The sequence below is a fragment of the Botrytis sinoallii genome (assembly GCF_014898435.1).
Source record: "Botrytis sinoallii strain Bc 23 chromosome Unknown BSIN_024, whole genome shotgun sequence".
In the NCBI taxonomy this organism is placed as follows: Eukaryota; Fungi; Ascomycota; class Leotiomycetes; order Helotiales; family Sclerotiniaceae; genus Botrytis; species Botrytis sinoallii.
In genome coordinates, this window is record NW_024066051.1 from 782797 (window position 1) to 804757 (window position 21961).

Sequence of the window (21961 nt, forward strand, 5' to 3'; positions counted from 1 at the left end):
ATGACACAGCAACCTCATACACATGGCGCACCGGGGCCGGAAGTAAGTGGGAAGGATCAGGTAGGTTTTTTTGTATATCTCTCTCTCCATACACGCACATCATATATATCATACATCCAACACAACCAACACACCACGAAACAAACAACTAACACCTCAAAATAGATACTCGAAATGGGAGCAAGCATCACGCAGGATTTTGCGCCGGTCAAAAAGATTTGTGCGCATCTTAATGCGTTTCATGTTTATGCTGGGGAGGGGGAGGAGGGTAGGAGTGTCGAGGCGAATCATTATTGTACGCATTTGAGTGGGGATGTGAGTTGGGGTTCTTTTTTTTTGTGTGTGTGTTTTTGGGGTGTTGGGGTTGGGGAGATGGAGGGAATGGAGGGGGAGGGAAGAGGGAGAGAGGAGAGAGGAGAAATGAAATGGGAGAGAGCGTGGGAAGAGGGTGGGGAGAAGGAAGAGGGGATAGATGAACGGGATGGAGGAAAATGGATGGGAAGAGATGGAGGGGAAAGGGGGGTGTAAACGGAGGAAGGAGGAATGAAAAATAGAGAAGAAGCCAGAGAGGATAGGTAACGAGGAAGGAGATGTGGAAAATGAACTATGAGTAGATGAAGCAAAAACGAGGAGAGGAATGGAAGACAAGGTTCTCCAGTAAAGAATCACAGGAGCTTTATGTAACGAAGTCGTTACTGATGCTCGACTATCGAGACTATAGATATGAAATTGAAACTCGGATATCAAGAAGTCCAAGTTACTAACAAAAACAATACGCATTGTAGGTTCGTCAATGTCTCATCTACGATTCCCCCACGAATCCGGCACGCTTGATTGGAGTCGAATATATGATCACCCGGAGATTGTATGAGAAATTGGATGAGGAGGAGAGGAAACTTTGGCATTCGCATGATTATGAGGTAGGGTTTGTTTTTATGGTGTTGCTTTTTGGGGGGGGGGGGTTTTGGCTTCCCTATCTCTTGGTGTATTCCCCCTCATACATACATACACCTTTCCCATTTTATTCAGAATATGTTATTCCTCTCCATAATTCATTATAAACACGATCCTAACACCCGCAAGGTCAAATCCGGAATGCTCATTCTCCCCAACCCCACAGTCCCAGATGCAGTCTGGACCGTCGCAGAGACGGAAGAAATGAAAGAGGTGATTGGGTTGTATGGGAAAACATTTCATTTCTGGCAGACGGATAGGGGGGATGAGTTACCGCTCGGGATGCCGGTTTTGATGGGGAGTTTTACGGCGGATGATCAGGTATGTTGGGGGGTTTGTTTCTTGGTTGTTGGGAGGGGGGGTGAAGAGGGGATGGGTATGTTAATGAGAAATTTACTGATCATGGATAATTATAATCTAGGTACCGTGGGATAAAGTCAAAGAAAGAGATGAAAGATTTGGGGTTGATACGCAGAAGAAAAGGGAGGCGAGGAAGGGGATTGAGAGTGTGGATATTCATGAGGATGCTGATCAGGTTTGGAAGAAGAAATGAGTTCTTTGTAGTTAGGGGGTGGAATGTGTTTTTATGGGTAGCTGAGAGACGATGATGTTCTTGTTGTTGGTTGAAGAGGTTATGTCTCCCTCTGTCTAGGTGGATGCTTGATTTAAGGGTGGATTGGGTACCCTCTTTTATGTATCTATCTACTTGGTATTTATTAATTTATCAATCATGAAAGAAATGATTAATGCTAAAGTGAAAAATGTAAAAAGTGAACGATCATTACACATTCAATACACATTCAATGAATACTTTTCACTTATAAGTTAATATCCACTCCCCTCTCTCTCTTCCCTTCCTTACCCCCCAGAAACACCCCCAAACAAAATACTCAAAAAAACTCAAAAAATATAATATCTCGAGTGGACTCGGGATCGCAGAATGCGGCTTCTGTGGATCGAACACAGTGCCTCCAGATTAATGAACCGAAGTAGACTTCAGTCTGGCGCTCTCCCAAGTGAGCTAAAGCCGCTTGGTGTTGTGTTGATTGTTGAATTCCGAGGCAGAAAATAAGGATAAGTTATTAATGGAAAGTTTAAGATGGGGTGAGATGTTCATTGGTGGGTGGTGGGACTTTGGTGGGGGGAGGAGGGGTGGTGGATTTGTTTGTTCTGTGTTGTGGATTAGGAACTGAGGACTGCTGGGAATTGATTGTGTGGGTTGGTGTGTTTGGTGTGGTTGTGCGAGAAGAGGGTTTATATCAATATACACGAATTAGACGAGATATGGGAGTTGGAAGGGAGAGGGAATCACGACCGAGAAGGTGTGTGGATGGATGTGTGTGTATACACGTGTATTTCAAGGGAATCAGTGTTTAATTGGAATTCTTGGGTGTATCTAATACAATCTAGGGTTGGGTGTCGCTCTGGGGATTGTATAGTTGATTGAAGTATTGGTTGTAGTTTCGAGGGGCTCGAGGGGCCTCGGGGATATCAAAGAAAACGGAAAAAAGGGGAAAATCGCCGGATTTTTGCAGGGTGGATCTTTCGCTCCGATCTTTTCTCGGTTTTTATATTAATCATAATTACTGTACCAATACTGGTTCACAAAGTTTGTAGATAGAACTAGATCTCCATTCAGAAAATTCCTAAAAATCCTAAAATTTCAGAATCAGTTTAAAATAATCTGGATTATATATATACAAATTTTCAATAATTTCTATCCGTAAATAAGAAAGTTAAAAATGTCATTTTTTGAGGGTTTTGGTGAAAAAGAGTGGTCCGAAACAGGGGTGGCCAGATAATGAAGGGTTCAACTTAAATACAAATTGTTATTGGTTGTTGAAGACCTCTGTTCGGCTCCCAGCTAATATATAGAATATTGTTACTTGTAATATCATTTCTCTATACTCTATACTCTAGACTTACCTTCTTGGTCTGATTATACAAAATCTCTGCAAAGCTAGCAATTGTCGAATTGGGAGCAAGCAGCTGCTGAAATGGGATATCCACCTTGAACTCCGTGAAAATCCAGTTACGAAACTCTGCACCAATCATACTATCCAAACCATAACTTGCAATTGCCCGAGCCTGAGGATTAATCTCATCCTTGTTAATCATCAACACCGTTGAAAGACCGTGTACGAGATGTTCCGATATACAATTGACCGCCTCTTCCTTGTCTAACGAATTCTCAATTTTGGCCAGGATACTGCTGCTTTTTGTGACGCCATCATTCGCGATTTGGTTTTCCATCTTGGCGAGAATTATACTGAGTCGAGGCTCCAGAGGCCATGTTACTTTTGTTTCGGTTGCCGAAATGGCTTTGGCTAGTCGAGAAGGCTCGATTCCTGCGATGATATGATCGGCTTCCGGCTGGTGAGCCATCATAGCAACTTCAAAGGAGGCAAGCATCTCACTTTCATCGATGCCATAAAAGCCTTTTCTGCGAAGAGACGTCTCGATCTCGGCATGATCGGCAACGTATCCAATACCGACGACCATGGGCAAGATGAGTGAAATACCGGTGAGGCCTTGTTTCCTTCGATGACGAGCGAGAAAATCAAGGAATGAATTCGCTGGGAGTTTGTTAGATTCTTTTGAAATCTCAGAGTAGGGGATTGCCTGAATTACCTGCGGCATAGTTGCTCTGGCCAGCTGAGCCTAGGGTTCCGGAAACTGAGCTTGTCATGACGAAAAAGTCCAACTCGGTCTTGTTTGAGAAGACTTCATGGAGATTTAGACACCCTTTAACCTTAGGTTCTAGGACTTGTTGCCAACTATTAATGTCCATTTTTTGAAATAGTTTGTCCTGTACATGTGCGGTTAGATGGGTGGGCATCTCACAAGGATAAGTGTATACATACTTTTAGGACCATTGCTGCATGCACAACTCCACGTATTGGGTACTTTGGGTCAATTGAAGCAATCGCCTTCAAAATTTGTGGTTTTGATGCTACATTGGCACGTAACACCACTGCATTCACACCACTCGCTTTGAGACCTTCAACCAAAGCTAGAGCTGAAGGACTATCGGTGCTCTCCTATTAAATATTAGCTTTGCAACTGCAAGTAAAACTCTCTTTGAATACCTTCAATATTCCAAGAGGGGGGATCTGGTAGGGTAGATAGATGGCGATCAAGACTTTGGATTGATTTGAGAAAACGAGGATATAGTTGTAGTAAGCGGGCTCCCATTTGTGGCCACTGCGCACCTTGACCTACGTTGAAAACATAAGTATTTTTCCGTGATTTGGTAATGAGTCTAGGGATAGCATTAATATACCTGTAAATATCAGAGCAACTGTTGCTGGGCCTTTTTCGGCATGGTCGTTTTCGAGGGCACTGCTAAGACTGTTCACATAAGATTCCTTGCGACATACAGCGAAAGCACGACGAGTAAGCTTGGTACGGCGACAGGCTAGAGTATATGCAAGGTCTAACATAGGCTGTCCTTTAGCCAGACCAAAATTCAACTGAGCGTGTGCATCAATATTCCTTTCCAAGGTCTCGCGATCATGAGCAGAGAAAACTAGGAGGTATGGTCGGTTTAAATTTTCGATGTTCTCGTCCCCATTGCTTAAAGCATGAGTAGTTTTATATAAGGAATTGTGATTGCGATAGTGCGGCAACAATGCCTCAACATTCTCAATGATAGCATTTGAATTAGTGCCCCATACCCAAACGCGTTTACGCCAACACGACGTATTGGGAGATTTGTGGGAAAGGGAGTAGGATCTGTGACGACTTTTACCTGCAGCCCGGACCAATTTACTAGTCATTAGTGATTAGCAGAATGTATGGATCGAGTGAGTAAGGAAATGTAACGAACTTTTTTTGTTAAGATTTACAACACCCGCGGTTGGGGGTATGACCCCCCGTTCAATGGCGAGCACAGTTTTGATGACTGTGGAAATACTGCTCGAGGCTTCGCTGTGTCCCACATTGGGTTTGACCTTAGACAATTCGTTAATTTTGAAAACTTTTAGACTATTGTAAGTCTCATATACGCACGCTTCCAATTAAGATCGGAGATTCTGCCCCGGTATGAGGTCTCATGGTGTCGCCAACCGCACGCACCTCGACCGGATCTCCAACTTGAGTTCCAGTTCCGTGGCATTCCCTTCGGCCCTTATCAGTAACAATGAAGCCATACAAAATGCTGAGCGTCATATTGAACTTACACGTAGCCGGTCAGAACAGGGTCGAGGCCACTCAAATTGTATGCGGCTTTCATCACATCGGCCTGGCCCTGAAAGCTTGGAAATGTAATTGCAGCGTCGCGCACTTTGCCGTTACTGTACATGCATTAGTTCCGGATCTGTACGTGGGGAAGATGTGATGTACGCATTCACAGCAGTAGATCTGATTACGGCACGAATAGGATCGCCGTTCTTTATAGCCAGATCTAGGCGCTTTATATAAAGTGCACCAACACCCTCGGCACGGCCATAACCATCAGCCGCTTCATCGAATGTGTGGCAGATGTTCGTCGGTGATAATACATTCAGCGCTGCGGTGTTCATTTGCTGATCAACCGACAATATTAGGTTTGCCCCCCCCCCAACAATTGCAGCTTCACATTCTTCATTCCGAATGGCACTGCACGCGGCATGAAGTGCATACATAGAGGATGAGCATGCGGTATTTGTGGCTACGCTGGTTTAAGTCAGTTTAAGAACAGTTAAGTTCAGTTTACCTCGAGGAAAGGCTCACCTTGGACCACGCAGGTTAAAGACATGACTGATCCTGTTACTCAGGATCCCAGCATCAATTCCCGTGGTGGTATAAGGGTGTCGGAAGTCCGGCTCTTTCAGAGCCATTTGTTGGAAATCATGAGAAAAGGAAGCAGCAAAGTATCCAGTCACATCTTTTCCCACCTGCTCCAGAGTATTGCCACTACTCTCAATTGCTTCATAAACAACTTCCAGAAGCTTACGTTGTTGTGGGTCCATCCAGGCAGCCTCGATTGGAGAAATTTCAAAGACGGCCGGATCAAATTCCACTAAACTGCCATCCAAGAAGTACCCCCCGGATATGTTGAAGCTACCAGGGCGATTATTGTTTTCGTGTAGATATGAATCAACATTGAACCTGGCTACTGGAACCTTTGCGTTGTTCGCAATACCTTTGCTCATAATGAGATCCCAAAACTGTCCTGGGGACCGAACCTTCCCGGGAAGATTACAACCTGGTGAAGCAAAATGTTAAACATCATATACAATATAACATTGAACCGACTCACCCATCCCAATAATGGCAACAGGTACCATCTTACAGTCGAAATTTGTCTCCATATTTGGCAAGCAAACTGATCTCGAAAGCAATTTAGAGTTTGCCTTGAATGATGGTGAAATGGAAGGCTCAGGGCTAGTTTGAACGTATAAATCCGGTCAGATTATATCGAATTATCCAGCTATTTTAACAACGGATTCTGGATTTCTGTTTGATATCAAATTGCAGATCCTGTTGAATAATCCTGCTTTTAATATATTAAGTGTATTGATTGAAACTAAGGATTCAATTTTCGAAAAGTGTATTAAACAATCCGTTGAATAATCCGATTATTTATATGAGAGCGGATTGAAAACAATATTCAGAAAAGCAGTCACCGTTTTCAGTCAAATGGAAAATCCGGGGATTTATAGGCTTTCATAAACCTATATAGTCTAAAACTTTAATATAGTAGTAGTAGTAGTAAATTCATAATCGATTCAGTCTATCCGTAACTAAAGCTACGCTGACTATGCGATGCGCCTATGTGTGTCTGATTGTTCAAAGTAGATAGGAAAAAATGAATGACACCTGGCCCCTCCCCCCCGGGAGCCTGTCCGAGTCTACTATAATAAGGTCCCGTTGATTGATTGATTGATTGATTGATTGATTGATTTAATTAACGTCCTTTTCTCAGTCCAAGACTATTTAGGATGGCTAAGCTTTAAGAATCTAACAACTACTAGTGGATATCTATAATAGATATATTCAATTTGGGGGAGTAAAAACGAATACTGGGGTACTATACCCAAATAGAGATTAAATAGTCTTCATTCTTTGAGACACTTCCTTCCTTATTCTTTCCCTACCCCTAATCCAATTAAAGCATCCCAATATCCAATTTCTCTTTTTAAAATCCTAAATCCAATTTGCTATCCCTCCCTTTCTATAAAAGGTAAGAGTTATCCTCTTCTGAATTGTCTTCAATATAGTAAAGGATCCTTTTGCTAATAAGATAATAAAAGAAGATATTACTCTTCTCTGTTTTTATTTCTTTTAAACTAATCCCTTGTATATCTTTATAAACTTGATATCCTCTAGCTCTTATTAAATATATATAATTGAAACTATTGAAAATAATGGGGCAAAGCCAAATCCTAAGCCTTATTATCTATATACAAATCAATTCGGAAAATTCGAAAATTCGAAAATTAAGAGAAAAACATTATATTGTATCGATGCCCAAAGTATAATATTAATTTAAAAACAATAGCATTCTCTATATTGTATTGTCATAATATTCGAATAACTGAAAGCCAAAGGATATAAAAAAGGGTTGTAGTATGAGTAGAATAGCAGCAAGCTCTATATCGAAAAGACTCTTTTAAAAGAAGAAATCTATTGCATATTATATTTCTATATTTGAAATAATAATTGATAATAGATATTGAATCTAACCGGAGCTTCCGTAACCTTTGTATTCGTATTTAAAACTGATATTCAACTCTTTGTAGATATTGCTATTATAAAATCATAATATAATCCTTCGCTATATCTCTGAATCTCTCTCCTTTCAATTCTTCCAATTCCATCTGCGACTCAATCTTAGCTCTGTAGACTCTCAAGAGAGAGCTGGAGGTTTGTAGAATGCACTGCGTACAGGTGTTGAGTCTTCGCATCCCAATAAGGTCCCGTTGTATTGTTCATAATTTAATATATATAGCTTAAAACTTTAACATATAGCTTAAAGCTTAAAACTATATATAGTCTAAAGCTTTAAGCTTTCTTTGAATTAAAGTTTATAATTTAGATAAAAGCTATCCACTCATTTGCTTATTCAACCATTGATTGATTGATTGATTGATTGATTGATTGATTGATTGATTGATTTTATTAACGTCCATCTTCAGTCCAAGACTATATAGGACGGCTAGGCCCTAAGGGCCTAACGGATAACTTTTTAATTTACAATATTGGATATAATCTAATTGAGGAAGTGAAAACAAATGTTGGGAAATAATGCTCGCTCATTATACACATTGTATATAATAAGAAAATTTTGAAAATCAAGAAATTGTAAGGAGGTCAAATCCTTTTCTTATTTCCTCAACTGCTTCTTCTTTATTCTCTTCTTCTCTCTCCTCTTCCACTACTACTCCTTCCTCTTATTCAACCATTGAATGACAACAGCAAGCTGAAAATTCAAAATACTCCACTCAAATTCGTGGAAAATGCATGGACATCTTCTATTGAATTTGGTAAGCCGGCCTTAGTTCAGTCGGCCGCCCTCTTTGCTCAAAATGCTTGATAGCAAAGCATGAGGGTTCCATGATTGCTAAAAAGAGATATAAGGCTGTCGAGTGCTAGAAAGGGTTAGATGATAAACGATCACCCGAGACTGGCGTTTTACATTATGCCTCGGCACAATTTCTTTCCATCGCCTGCTATTGCGGTTTTTTGACTGACTGGAACTCTTCCTACATCTTCATTGTTTGGACCAGTGCTTATGGATAGGTTCGTTGCAGAATGCGCTCCTCCAGGCAACTTCGTTTTCGTTACAGACTTATGCTTCTCCCCTGTCAACTTTTTTTAGCCACTTCATTTTCTGTCGCTTAAACCCCTTGTTGTATCCATGTTGCTTATGTTGATTATTTCAACCGCCATTCTATCACCATTTGTACAGGTCCGTTCTATATCCTGCGGTGCTTTGTGCGTGTCCTTATCGGCGTATACACTGTCTTCTCTGTCAAGGTCGTGGGAATATGCCGACAACGATGACGAATTCAGGTTGTCCTTTGGTTCTGATTTCCAATACTAATGTATCTCGTAGATCGCGAAAACTGACATTGATATTACGACTCAGAATTCGTTTGAGAGCAGTAGTGGGTTTCCGAGGGTATATATTAGATAATGTATTACTACTCCGAAGCCTCTTTAGTCTTCATATTTGGTAGTAGGTGATGACAGTGGAGATAGTGTTATATACTCTAATAATTTAGAGTTGATTCGCATCCTTGATTTACAAGATCCAGAAATACTTTTAGATATAGATTGTCTTTTACTTATTGTTTGCATTTTTTATTTATAATAATATTATCGTAGATATTTATCAATAATTATTATAAATTATAAAGTATAAAGTATAAAAATAGAATATATTAGATAAATAGTCTAATCACTTTATAAAGAAGAATACTATAGCAGCACTGCTTCAAAAATTAAAGGTGTGGCAAAGTCCTGTGTAAGGCAATTCATGGATGACTATAATAGCTGGAGGATGGATGGCTTTGTGTGCAAAGAGTGTGGCTGCGGCGAAGTCAACAACCGGTCTGGCTGCGGTCATCTGGCGTAGGTGAATGATACGGTAGTTCTTTGTCGCAATCTTGCGATTTGTTTTTCCAGTACTACCGTTTAATATATTTTGTTCTTTCCCTCTACTTACCTCTACTATAGTTACCGCAAACCAAATATCAGTACATCAATTAAAAGCATTTCAACGATAAGCACATTTCTACTATCAGTCTACTAAAGATTTCAAACAATGTCAGAAAAATTCCATGCTTGTGTCATCATCTATCCCGCTCCAGGAAAAGAAGCCCGAGTTCATATATTCCTTTCTTATTGCTATCAAGACTTATTAGCTATATCAAACAGCAAATACTAACCGAAAATTAACAAAGCTCAAAGAACTCCTTCATGAGCTTGCTACTAGGGTTAAGGAGGATGAGCCGGGTGCGGTTTGCTTTCAACTTTCTTCTCCCTGTACTTCAAATTTATTCATTCTCCTGTTTGAGCCCAGCTTCGAAATAATAAAATCTAACATAGAATCGAAATAGGAACAATTCCAATTTTTTGAACACTTGAACCCCGAAACTGGAAGAAATCTTTATGTTCTCCAAGAGATTTGTATGTTTATTTTCTTACCTTAGTCTGCCGTTTCATGACCTACGATTTCCATATTCTCATCCTCCTCCTATATATCGCTTAATATAAGATAAAGTCCCAGCTAACGTGGTATATAAGGGAGAACAAAGCGGCGCTCGATGCCCACTTTTCAACTCCTGCTTCTATCACTATTGTGACAGAAAAGTTTCCCAATGAGGGTTTGCTTGCTCAGCCCCTTGATATGATGAAAGTTGAGCCTTTTGAAGGATTTGCTTCTCGTTAGAGTAGCCATTCCCCAAGGTCGTTTATCTCTTGTTCTTCCCTCCTACATCATTCTCTATTTCGAAGAAGAAAGTATAGTGGACAGGAAACGACGAAGTAGAGGTAGATTTGGAATGGAGCCAAGCTTTCAGGCACATATTACCTTCCTTGACTCTATATGATCAACGAATGCCAGTTGAACATCTACAAAGCTAGCTACGTATACTTTCAATCATATATTTCATACGTGTCAGATTCATATCGTCTCTATGTTTATACTGTGCGGCTTGAAGTGCTTCCAAATCGTTACTTCAAGATGATGCATACATAATAAGTGGTTATGAATAGTAATAGTAATGTATTCTCGATTTGCGAGACCTCGAATTGCTTTTAGGTATATGTTATCTCTCACTTATTGCTCGCACTTTTTTATTAATAATAATACTAAATATTTATTAATATTCACTATAGATTATAAAGTATAAAATAGAATATATGAGATAATTAGCCTAGTTGCTTTATGAAGAAGAATACTTTAGATCTTATTTATTTATTTATTTATTTTATTTAAGCGCTGGGCTGGCCACGTGCCACTAAACCTTCCGGGGCGTATCCAGCGCGCCTGCGTAGCTATATACAGATCATACACATAGTTACCAGGCAATTCAAATACATTACTGCGGCAGCCAGGGGAATGCTATTATGAGCATCTTGGTCATATCTAGTGTAGCCAGAGGCTATAATTTTGTCGATAGGTGTTATATAATAAGGAGAAAGGGAGAGGGGAGAGAGATTGAGGTAGGCTAGAAGGAAAGGAGTGGTAAAACGAGAGATCTATGAGTGTACAAAGAAGCGGGTTCTTGCGCACCACTTAGCAAAGACTTTTACACCGTCAGTAGTGCTTAGCGCCCACCAGGCAGCGTTTGGGCAGCGTACTGGGGCAAAGAGCTCGAAAGGTGATATTGCTTGCCACTTTGGATTTTAAAAGAAATCGGTAAATGAAAAATCTCAATACCTTCGCAAGAAGCAAAAGACAAGTTTCATAGGGCCTAATCCGGGATCGAACCGGAGACCTCTTACAATTCAGATTTAGAAACCCAAAGCAAGAATTCTACCACTGAACTATCAGGCCATGCGATCAACTTATGTGAACGATTTTTCATGGACGAGCGTCACTAATTTAAAACTATAAATACTATTGATAGATATTATACAGTAATTTCTAGGTTCTATCATAATGGAATATAACATAATCTTCAAATCACATTAGTAAATAAATTATCTTGAGTCATCAACTAGACTACTATAGTATACTAAGCAAGAAGACCAGTCTCAAGCATATAAGGATTGCTTCTTTCTATATATAGCTAGCTTTTTGAACAGAATACAATATACACAACTAGAATTTAATATTATAGGTACTACGATAATACTAAGAGGCGCGAATGCTTACAGCATTCGAAATCTGAACCACCTCCACGTGACTTCAAGAGAGCAATTCGTAACAATCTTGTAAAATCCTCAATGTCGAACAAGCTACTTATCGTTATTTACCGTATAAAATCACTTCAGTGATCCACTCACACATACGACCATAGACTGAAGAGAATTGGGCATCCCGTCCGCTCTGCCATACACAAGCTTCAGATCGGTAGATTAGTAGTTGGGTGGGTGACCACCAGCGAATCCCTACTGTTGTATGTTTTTTCGCTTTTGATCATTCAAAATGGATGGATGGTGTTTTAACGTGTTGGAAGGAGGAGGTGGTAGAATTTTTCTGAGGCTCATCGGACTTAAGCGAGAGAAGCGAAATTTTTTCTCTGCTATCGCTGTTTAGTACAATCCACTCAAGAACGAGAAAGAAAAATTTAGCGGCCTGCGTTACATTGTAAACATGTGAAAGTTTTTGAATTAGATAGATAATCTATTACTTTTCAATATCTAGCTACGAAATACATAGTAGGTATGCAATATAATATGCCTTTTTAGAATTTTCTCTTTTTTGCTGTAAAGTGCCAAGTTATTTTTGCTTATCGACACATCGAAATCTTATCTAATCAACATTCTCGAGTAAAAATGTCATCTCAAAATCTATCATACATACCTACATAACCTTCGCAAATCGAAAAATCTCTAGCTCGTTCACATACCGGTATCCATCTTCTGATCCATTCCTCAATCCACTAGAACCAAACAATATCCACCAGATTCGCATTATTTACGATATCCGCAATTTCAATTCCAATTCCATAGCCATCCATCCCTCCATCCCTCCATCCCTCCATCCCTCCATCCACAAATATACACCCCAAAAATCCACACACACCAAACAAACCCCTCGCTTACATATATACCACCCGTCCAACCCCACCCCACCATCCCACATCCATATCCATATCCATGCACCCTCTAGCCACAAAAAAAAAAAAAACTCTTCAACCCCTCCCCTCCACAACACCATACCCACAAACAAAAAGAAAAATTTGACCTACGCAGGGATCGAACCTGCAATCTCTTGATGTCGACGAATCGTAGTCAAGCGCCTTGCCATTGGGCCAGCAGGCCTGAAGAATCATTGAGGAGTTCTTGATGTTTGTTGAGGGGGACGGGGGAGTTTGACATTATATTGTGGTTTTGGGAGAGGAGGTGGAAGGGGAGAGGGAAAGATGTGGGAAGAGAATGTTGATTTCTGGAATGCGGATGATTTACTTGTTTGTTGGCTCAATGCTTTATAATAAGTTATGTTACTTGGGTATTATTCGTGTCAACTTCCTTTCCACTATAGTAGATTTTCCGATAAATTTGAATATAGAAAGCTCATTATCAGATACTTTGTAATTTTATTGATGCATCTATCCCTTACTGATCCGGACATCCTTCGTATAAGCCTCGCCCATCAGTCTACTATGTCTCGTTATCACACCCTTCAAGATCTATAAACTCTCTTACTTCATTACATCCCACTTCACTCCATCTCACTTCCTATCATCAAATCACATTGCACCAGTAAAATACTTTCAAATGGGTAGGAAGACATTGTATTGTAACTATCCTATTCTATTCCTTTTTCCCGAAAAAAAAAAAGCACAACCACCACCATCCATATACAGTCGACCTGGCACTTGAAAAATAAAATAAGAAAAAACTGCGCTGTTCGCTATTCGCATGCTGCAGAGTTATCTCAGTTGAAAAAAGAAGAAGAAAAAGATTTACAAAACATATTTTAGGTACAGACAATAAAAGAAAATTTTGACTGCTAAAGTCCAGGTGATGGTATCTCAACTCGCGCTCTCTCTCTCGCTCTCCCTCTTGTTCTCTCTTGGAATCTGTATCTCTCATCCCCTCTCTTCTCGCCTTACGACGCAATGCAACATAAAAACACTAATGCGTGTGAAGAGCCTCCATACGTCATAACATCCTGCGTGAAGCCTTTTCCTTCTAAGATAAAAAAAATGGAATGATAAGTCAATGAATGCTGATGAGGTATATTACCAGATAATGACTATCAAAGTCATGAGAAAAAGTTCAAAAAAAGGAAATATTCTTGTTCAAGAGAGTGACGATTGTGATTATTATTGTCCATAGGATGCCCAATGTCCATGAGCTTCTCGTAGAACTAATTTGCGTTAGTGAATATGATCAAATTAAAGAATAGAAATCAACGTACCACTTAAAGTGTGTCCTTGACTGGCTCGATCCTCACATGCAATTTGCAGCTCACCACCTTCCAAGAAAGCCAAAACAACACTGTTTGGTAATTCTTGCATATCAACATCGGGTATCTCAGGAAATTTAAATTCCCCAAGGTGAAATCTACGTGTTGCTCCTTTATCATTTCCGCCAGCTGTGATAATAAGAAGTCCTTGAGAATCCAAGACCATTGATCTACGCTTCCATAAAAGACTATCGGGAAATTGAACGTTGACGTCGCCAATATCATGAGCAATTGTGGGCGAGGCTGCCAATGATGGTTGAGATGGAACAAGTGAAGCCTCCGAATTAGGGAAAACAGGGGGCTCTGATTCCTCACGAACTGTAGGTGAGATAGCATGTGCAATAGCCTTGCGACTTGAAGATAATGATGATGACATGCGCTTCATCATACGACTTGCACGGCCAGACTTTTTGTCCGACTTCTCGTCATTCCCGGAAGACGCTGAGCTAGCCGTTGGTGGTGGAGAGAATTCGGAACGATCAAGACTACGACGACTGCTGATGGAGGATGGACGAGATTTACGAACAGGGGATGTAACATCGGTGGAGGAGGATTTCGATGGCGACTTAACAGTCGGAGAAGATGCGAAAGGCTCGATAGTAGAAGAACGCCGACGCTCGGAAAATGAAGAACGACTATCGTTGATGAGGTCTTTGACCATTGCGATAGATGATCGTCTCTCGTTATTAGTAGTGGTGGTAGTTTTAGATGACGTTGATAAACGCCTTTCGGGTACGGTTTCTTTCTCTTTTGAAGGACTAGAAACCGCCTTCTGATGATCTATGATCAATGGGGATTCTGTCAATGGCGGAGAGTTATAATCCGAAGAATCTTTGCCAGCTTCTGGTGTTTGAGGGAATGGTTGATTAGGATCTCTAACAATGCGAGCGGTTACCTGGACAGTCTCAGGTCGAGATCTAGTCGACTTGAGGTCAGAAACAGGAGTCGGCTTCAGCATAGCCACTCTCTTTTGAACAGAGTTTGATCTTTCACGTCCTTTAGCAACTTCAGGTGATCCATCTCTTGATACACTGGGAGATGGTGTATTCTTATTCAAGGAATTTGTTCGTTCGGCAATAGAAGGTGCTCTCGATGGAACAAGTGCACTACTTCTTCGAACAGAAAAAAATGCAGGCGATGCAGATGGATTTGGTCCCAATGTGGATGGTGCTGCAGCAGAGTCTGGAGCTAGATTTTGAAACTTCTCAAAGGCTTTAATCCTGTTCGCAACACCAGATGCTACACTAATCTTCTTAGGAACAACGGGTGCCGCAGCAGGTTGCATGCTTAGGCGGTTCAAAAAGTTTGCAGATGCCGAAACAGGTCGAGAAACAGGTCGGTCACCACCAGGCATGGCAGTAAGAGGTGGAGGAATCGGATTAACTGATTGTAACGGACTTGAAACAGTACGTGAAAATTTGGTCTCATTTTGCGTAGGCTGAGGAAACAAAGGACTGATTGGCGATTTGCCCACCGACATAGGCTTTGCATCTTGGATAACTGCAGACTGCAGCTCATCCATAAGTTCGTCATCTGAGGAGAAGTTATTCTCAGAGTTAGGGCCACTCTTATCGAAACTAGTTCGAATTGGCTCGATGTTATGGATTTTCTTCTTCTGTGATAAATTGTACCCAGGGTCGAAAGGACTATCCTTCAGAGGCTTGTCAATTGTATTGAAAACAGGCTCACTAGCCGAAGTTTGCAAAGGTTCTGCAGACGCTTCAAATTTGGTATTTTGTTCTTCGGAAAGGGGAGAGGTGGCGACCGTGAGATCATCCTGTATGGTATCTTTAGAGACAGAATGACTAGAGCTGCTAGCTAATTCCTCGGTGCCTTGAAGTTGGTCGGGTTTCATGCTTTCGTCGTCTAGTTCTGGGCTTTGCAGTGATATTGTTACAGCTGGCTCGTTCCCATTACTTTCTAATAAAGTAGTAGGGGGCAATACTTCAGCCATATTATCTTTCGTCACTACTTTCGTAGAGAGTGCTTTTTGAACGTTTTCATCCGTGGACTCCGAGATAGAAGACGCTCTTGTCGATTCTGCTTTTTCTGAAGGCCCAACGGGTGATACCGGGTAGGAATCGGATCTTGTAGCGTCTGAGTCGTCCGTTTTCATAGCGAAGCTTGTATCGAGGGCAATCGCGGATTGATCTGCTTTGGCCATATCAGTTAGCAAAGCCAAGGTATCTTGAATCTCCTGTGGAGCGCCTTGTGGCGTGCCAGGGCTCAGGGCAGAGGGTATCTCGAGATTTCTTGGAGACGTCGAGGAGTTTGGAGAAGTGGGTGGTATTTGCGCAGGCGCACCAGCACTCAATTGCCTCTTCCGCATTTCCATAGCCTTCATAAGTCTTGCCTTCTCTGGCGTAATTGTTGGGACTTTTGCATTGGGGGTGGCAGAATTCGTTGACAATGTTGTTCGAACCGAAAACCCCAGAAGCTTGTGTTTGGTCGTCCACCACTTGTATGAGGGCGAGAAGGAAAAACGTGGGTAGAGTCCATTTTCAGGAATAGAGGGTGGTGACAAACTCATACTGGGTGGCTCTTCAGACTCCTGCGAGTTCAAACTCGCCCGCCCCTTTTTTGACCCTCCCTTTGTAGATGCTTTCAATCCCTGTGGAAGTGTTGACACTGGACGACAGTTAGGGGCTCCTCCAGATGTAGTAGTTTTGCCAACATCGAGAGAAGGGCGAGGTCCAAGTCTGACTTTAGGTCTTCCGGTAAACTCGTGAGATGTAAGGCTGTACAAATCAGGTCGTGCGGACTGTGAAGATGTCCGAGGTGTGTCGTCAGTGGTTGCAATAGGTGAGAATGATCCGAATTCAGGTTCACGCGGCTCCCTTGGAGGAGGCGGAGAGGTATCAAGATCGAAGGTCAAAGGTGCTTTGGAACGTGGTGGAGGAGGAGAAGTTTCAAGACTGTTGTCTCCTTCTGCAACCATAGAAGAGAAAGTAAATGAATTTGGCAGATCGGCCGGCAGGGTGGTCGGATCAACTGCTGGCTGGGTGCCCGATATTGAGGTAATAGTTTGTGCAGTAGGGGGGTGCTCCTCCTGAACTGTGGATTGTCTTTTTGTTCTAATGTCCTCCTCCTCGTCCTCTGCAATTTCCCATTAAACGTCGTCGGGCAAAGAACTGGTCGAAGATTGAAACCGGATCCGAAGCAGTGTGTAGTGAGCAGGCGGCTGACAGGGTTGTATCACGGAGCTCTTTCGCAGTGGTTATTTCGAATATCGTATGATAAGGTGCGAACTTTTCGGTGACAGCATTAAAATGAACGGTGACGCGAGCTATCGGATTATCAGATTGTTAGAATTTAGATTCCCGAAAGTGAAATATTTTGACCGAGATCAACAACAAGGGAAACCCACCTTGAAACCAGTCTTGAGCATCCATCTGGCACATATTTGATGACTACGTTCCGTCGCCTGTATCGCAGAAACCCGAACAACGGCGATGGTTCTTCATATTGTCCAATTTTATTTCTTATTTCCACAATTCCCCCATTGCCACGACCCATTAATTCTATTTCGTCTCTCGAGGCATACTTAAGAAGGAACCTACACGATGAATACAATATCAGTCTACTATATCACGGCGCACGCAGAGCAATAAGATACAAGATGTTGAACACAAGCATACCATCCTCCGGGCTCAGCTACCGCCGCATCGTATGCTTCCTTGACGCTCGCATCATCCAAACCATTCAACGACATTTCCTTGCGAACCTCGTCGAAATTGTTGTGATCAGGGTAATTATACCAATCTTCCGGTTTAAACATTCGATTCAGGGGTAATCGTATCTGTACATGATATAATGTAATGCCGCTTCATCTGCAAAATGTGCGATTGGAGGCCCAAATAAATTGGCAGATTCCCAAAAAAGAAGCCAAATCCCCAAAATGTCAAAAGCAAGAACAAAAGCAAAGGAAAAGAAAAGAAAATATTGAAGCCGGTCGTGACTCGTCACAGTACAGAAGCAAGGTGTGTGTTAAGGGACTGACTGAAGAAGCAAGATGGATTATCGGAAATTATTAAGAAATGTTCCAAAAGTTAGAAGATTGGAGAGGAAAGGTGCCCAAGTAAGTAAGGTGTTTGTCGAGGGGGTCTGCGCTAATAAATGATTAAGATGCTTCTAGAGAAGATCTTTGACGATTCCTTTTTGAGGAAAGATTCATTGGTGAGGTAGCAGCTACCTAGCCATATATCATGCTTTTTATATACGCCTCAATATTTAAAAGGAGACATACTTGGTGGTATATATATATATCTAGTAGTATATCAAGTATGTTTGACGTCGTTGATTAGATATCGACATGGTCGCTTCAAATGTATTCATTCACACATATCAAAATATACCCCCTTTTATTACAGCTGAACGGAAGGGTGGCCTCCCCCGCCTTTTAGATACGTACCTCCTACCTACAGACAGGTATCTACCCGGTATCTCTCTGGGGATTATTCATGCCGATTCGAAAATGTAATCTGTATCGCTTCGTGTTCTGTAACAAGTGTTCGTCCGAAGGTGCACAGATGAACCAGATTGACCAATAACTGAATCTCATTGTCCTTGCTTGACGATTCTGTACAGAGGAGCGACAAGTACAAGCCGTCTACATCGACTTAATTGGTAGCTGACTTCTTCCTCACTACCCTACTTGCATATCTTCCAAGCCATCTCGGTTCGATACGAATATGTGTGTACATGTAGGTCGTTGATATCGTAGACACATTTTCTTTTCCATCTTCAACCTATCTAGCAGGTATCGACATTCTGCGGAATCATGCATCCAAACCCTCACCCTATCAAACCCTAGTGCATCTAAGATTCACCACAAGTTCACAACCCACGTTATTTACACGAGATGACAATTTAGTTGAAGATCGACATCTTGGGTAATTGTTTCATTTCTCACTAGATCCACTTCTCTCTATCTGTCACTTATTAATAATTATCTCGACTACTCGGCACTCAGACGGGTCTTTTTTTATTGCAAGGGCCGTGCTAAGAACAAAAACCTGGATTCCGGACGATGTCAAATCATGTACGAAGTGCTTCGATTTTCAGATATGACTTCAGGTCTTATTGTACGAGTATATTCCGAATCACGATTCTTTTTGGAATGTTGTTGAAATATCATATCCTTCAATTTGTATTTATGTGCATTTAATCTTACAACCTGCGAAATCATGATGTATCGACCACGGTAGTTATGTGGTACAAAGAAGAATTGCAAAGAGCTTTTGTTAATAATCACCATCATTTCCACCTTGTCTGCAGTGTCTCCTCATAAGCAGCCTCGCTGCGGCTCTCCCATTGACTCTCTGGATCAATTCGTGAATCATGCGGACGGTTATTTACCTTCAAACCCGTGAACTTGCATTTCCCTGCGAAACCACACGTGAACGTGCCTGATAACGACTTGTTCTTGTCGTCAAAGGTGATACTCTCCAACCTTTTATCAGAGCCAACTTGAATTTCTCCTTCGCCAGTCTCCTCGCCTCTCCAGCGATATGGCCATGTAGGGCACCGGGCTGTGGGCTTATCGTTGACTCCAAGAAAAAAGGCACTTTCTTTGTGCTTACTATTACTCGCAACATTTTGAGCAACGTCACTCATCATAACATCTCCATCCTCATCTATGGAAGAAGTGCTTTCTCGTTTTCTCTTTTTATCAGCATTCTTCGGACTTGGCACACCAGTTGGTCTTTCAAATCGCATGATGCCCTAATTGCAAAGTTAGCTATTGAACACCAGGCACGAGTCTATAATAAAATCATACCTCGACAACTATAAAATTGAACATTGCAAAAATCTGATGTCTTCCATTTTTCTTTTCCACGTAAATGTCAAGAGTAAGGTCCGAGTCTTTCTCTCCCCATTCTTCCTCAATATCTGGGCACTCGACCACATAAGAACCTCGAACATCCCATAGATCTTCCGACTCAGCTGCGCTTGAATTGGCTCGCGCGCCGCTGGCCGATGTCCGTAATCTTTTCGCGGCTGGCTGTCTGTGAGCGACTTCATCCTCACCATCATCCACGAACAGGTCTGGATGAGTGTTAGTACTTCTTGTAGACTTTACAGCCGTCTGTTTTTTGGGGCCTGGAGAAACTGGCCCCGGACTTTCTGGATTCTCAGTATTACTATCAAAAAATATGTCTGAATCAGTGCTAGTACTACTGGTAGACTTTACAGCCGTCTGTTTTTTGGGGCCTCGAAGAGCTGGTCCCGGAAGGTTGGGACCATGAGAATCACTATCGGAGAACAAATTATCATGAGTGGCAGCGCTTGGAGCAATTTTCCTAGCTCCCTGTTTTCTCCGTGGTAGTGGTAGTATTGGGCGTGCTTGCTGAGTCCCAATTTCATCAAACGCATTGTCGTGCGTTCCTGAACTGGGTACAGATTTCCTTGCTGTTTGTTTTGGTCGATCTCCAGGGGTTTTCTGAGAAGAAACAACTTAGCTCTTATTATTACAATGAGTTGATATAATATGAAGTACATTTCAACTTCAGTATGACATAGCAGAAGTTAAATATACCATACATAGGGCTAATTTTACGCAGGAGGATTGAAAACATGGACACAAAAAAAGCCAAGCCATTCCAGTCAAGCTGAAGTTCTTTCCAATTTCACGATGATGCAAATGAGAACCAAATGATACTTATAAGAACACCTTTGGACCTCTTTTGCTCCGGCAAGGCATTATGAATGTTCGAACTATTTTCGATGATTGGAAGAAGCACCTCTGAAGGAGAATAAGGGGTTGATAACCGTCCCAACCTCAACTCAAAGAATGGATGACACTGTAAACTTTACAAATTCCGATCATCTGTATGGTACTACCATTTGAAAAGAGATAGTCTTTATCGCTTGTTTTCTCTTACCTTTGGTATGTTTTCCTTGGGCCGAGTCGCTGCCCGTTCAAGCTCACGCTTCTGATTCAATACAGCATCTGTAATTCTCCCCACTACTACCCACTGATCTGGAGAAGGCCGTTTGTTACCCACCCGAGGGGCATCCACTAACAAAGATTCCAATCCCATCTTATGCGCAGCTTCAGCTAAGGCAGCTTTATGTTCATTCTTAACAATGATAATATCCGGCTTTGCTAGTTCTCCCGTGGCACTTTTCGGAAACGCTTCGTTGAGGTATCTTTGTGGATTAGCATCAGCCTTTTCCTCGGCAGTCTTTAATTTATCCCAATCGCCATCTCTCGCAAGTTTGTTTTGCTTCATGAAATCCTTGATCAATTGGGACTCTGCGGCCTTCAGCTCTGGATCCATTTCTTTCTTCGCTCCTCCCAACCTCGACTGTAATTCGGCGATGGATCCAGTTTGTTTCAATCCTCTGAATGCGCATTGGGCTTTCCACCAACCTGCTGGTCTCGCTCCAATATTATTGCCTAACTTTTGAGCTTTGGGAGGTATGAATTTTTCGACGTTGGGATCGTAAGAATGACCATCTTTGCGTAGACCTTCTCCGCTGCATGTATAGGTGACAGCTTTGAATCTATGTTCAAATGGAGGGATGACAATTGGATATAGGTCGGTCATGATGGTTGCAAATTGTTGGGGCTAAGTCCTTTAATGATTCTTGTAAATGGCCTCAGAATGTGCGTCGCATTTATGTAGGACTTCGAGATTTTGCAGTGAGGAGTTTCGCATAAAGAAGACAAAGGAAATAATAGATCAGTGCCCATAATTAAACCCAACTGAAACGCCCATAAATCGATACTCAAAGAAAGTACAAAGAATGAAAATGATAATTGATGGCTGTTTTGGACATGGAGGCCAGGGGATTTGAAGTTTCGGCAGCCTGACGTCGTTCGTTGACCAGCCTTGCCACTAGCGTGATCTCTTAGCGTGGCGGGCACCAAAAAATCATCAGGCCCGCATAGCTACTGTAAAGATATAAATCACCATCAGGAAATTGAAT

At 41.7% G+C, this 21961-nt stretch overlaps 4 protein-coding genes across 4 annotated transcripts; 1 reads left to right on the top strand and 3 right to left on the bottom strand.

Annotated features, from left to right (window-relative positions):
- Nucleotides 1-1507, top strand: EAF02_010300 (uncharacterized protein; the record flags this gene model as incomplete). The annotated part of the gene is made up of 5 exons (XM_038906348.1): nucleotides 1-42; nucleotides 166-315; nucleotides 786-920; nucleotides 1084-1275; nucleotides 1376-1507. The coding sequence occupies 5 exons, from the start codon at nucleotides 1-3 to the stop codon at nucleotides 1505-1507; spliced, it is 651 nt and encodes a 216-aa protein (XP_038754075.1).
- A 1349-nt stretch (nucleotides 1508-2856) lies between these two features.
- EAF02_010301 (uncharacterized protein) lies at nucleotides 2857-6248 on the bottom strand (the record flags this gene model as incomplete). Its single annotated transcript, XM_038906349.1, has 13 exons — nucleotides 2857-3530; nucleotides 3586-3763; nucleotides 3819-3995; nucleotides 4044-4096; nucleotides 4167-4172; nucleotides 4238-4530; nucleotides 4632-4725; nucleotides 4784-4907; nucleotides 4966-5074; nucleotides 5136-5249; nucleotides 5299-5610; nucleotides 5668-6142; nucleotides 6197-6248. The coding sequence occupies 13 exons, from the start codon at nucleotides 6246-6248 to the stop codon at nucleotides 2857-2859; spliced, it is 2661 nt and encodes an 886-aa protein (XP_038754076.1).
- A 6912-nt stretch (nucleotides 6249-13160) lies between these two features.
- On the bottom strand, nucleotides 13161-17804 carry EAF02_010302 (uncharacterized protein; the record flags this gene model as incomplete). The annotated part of the gene is made up of 5 exons (XM_038906350.1): nucleotides 13161-13927; nucleotides 13979-17120; nucleotides 17176-17312; nucleotides 17368-17582; nucleotides 17665-17804. 5 exons carry the CDS (start codon nucleotides 17802-17804, stop codon nucleotides 13884-13886), a joined length of 3678 nt encoding a protein of 1225 aa, XP_038754077.1. The 3' UTR covers nucleotides 13161-13883.
- Nucleotides 17805-19282: 1478 nt separating this feature from the next.
- Nucleotides 19283-21579, bottom strand: EAF02_010303 (uncharacterized protein; the record flags this gene model as incomplete). Its single annotated transcript, XM_038906351.1, has 3 exons — nucleotides 19283-19750; nucleotides 19806-20468; nucleotides 20911-21579. 3 exons carry the CDS (start codon nucleotides 21577-21579, stop codon nucleotides 19283-19285), a joined length of 1800 nt encoding a protein of 599 aa, XP_038754078.1.
- Between the last annotated feature and the right edge of the window lie 382 nt (nucleotides 21580-21961).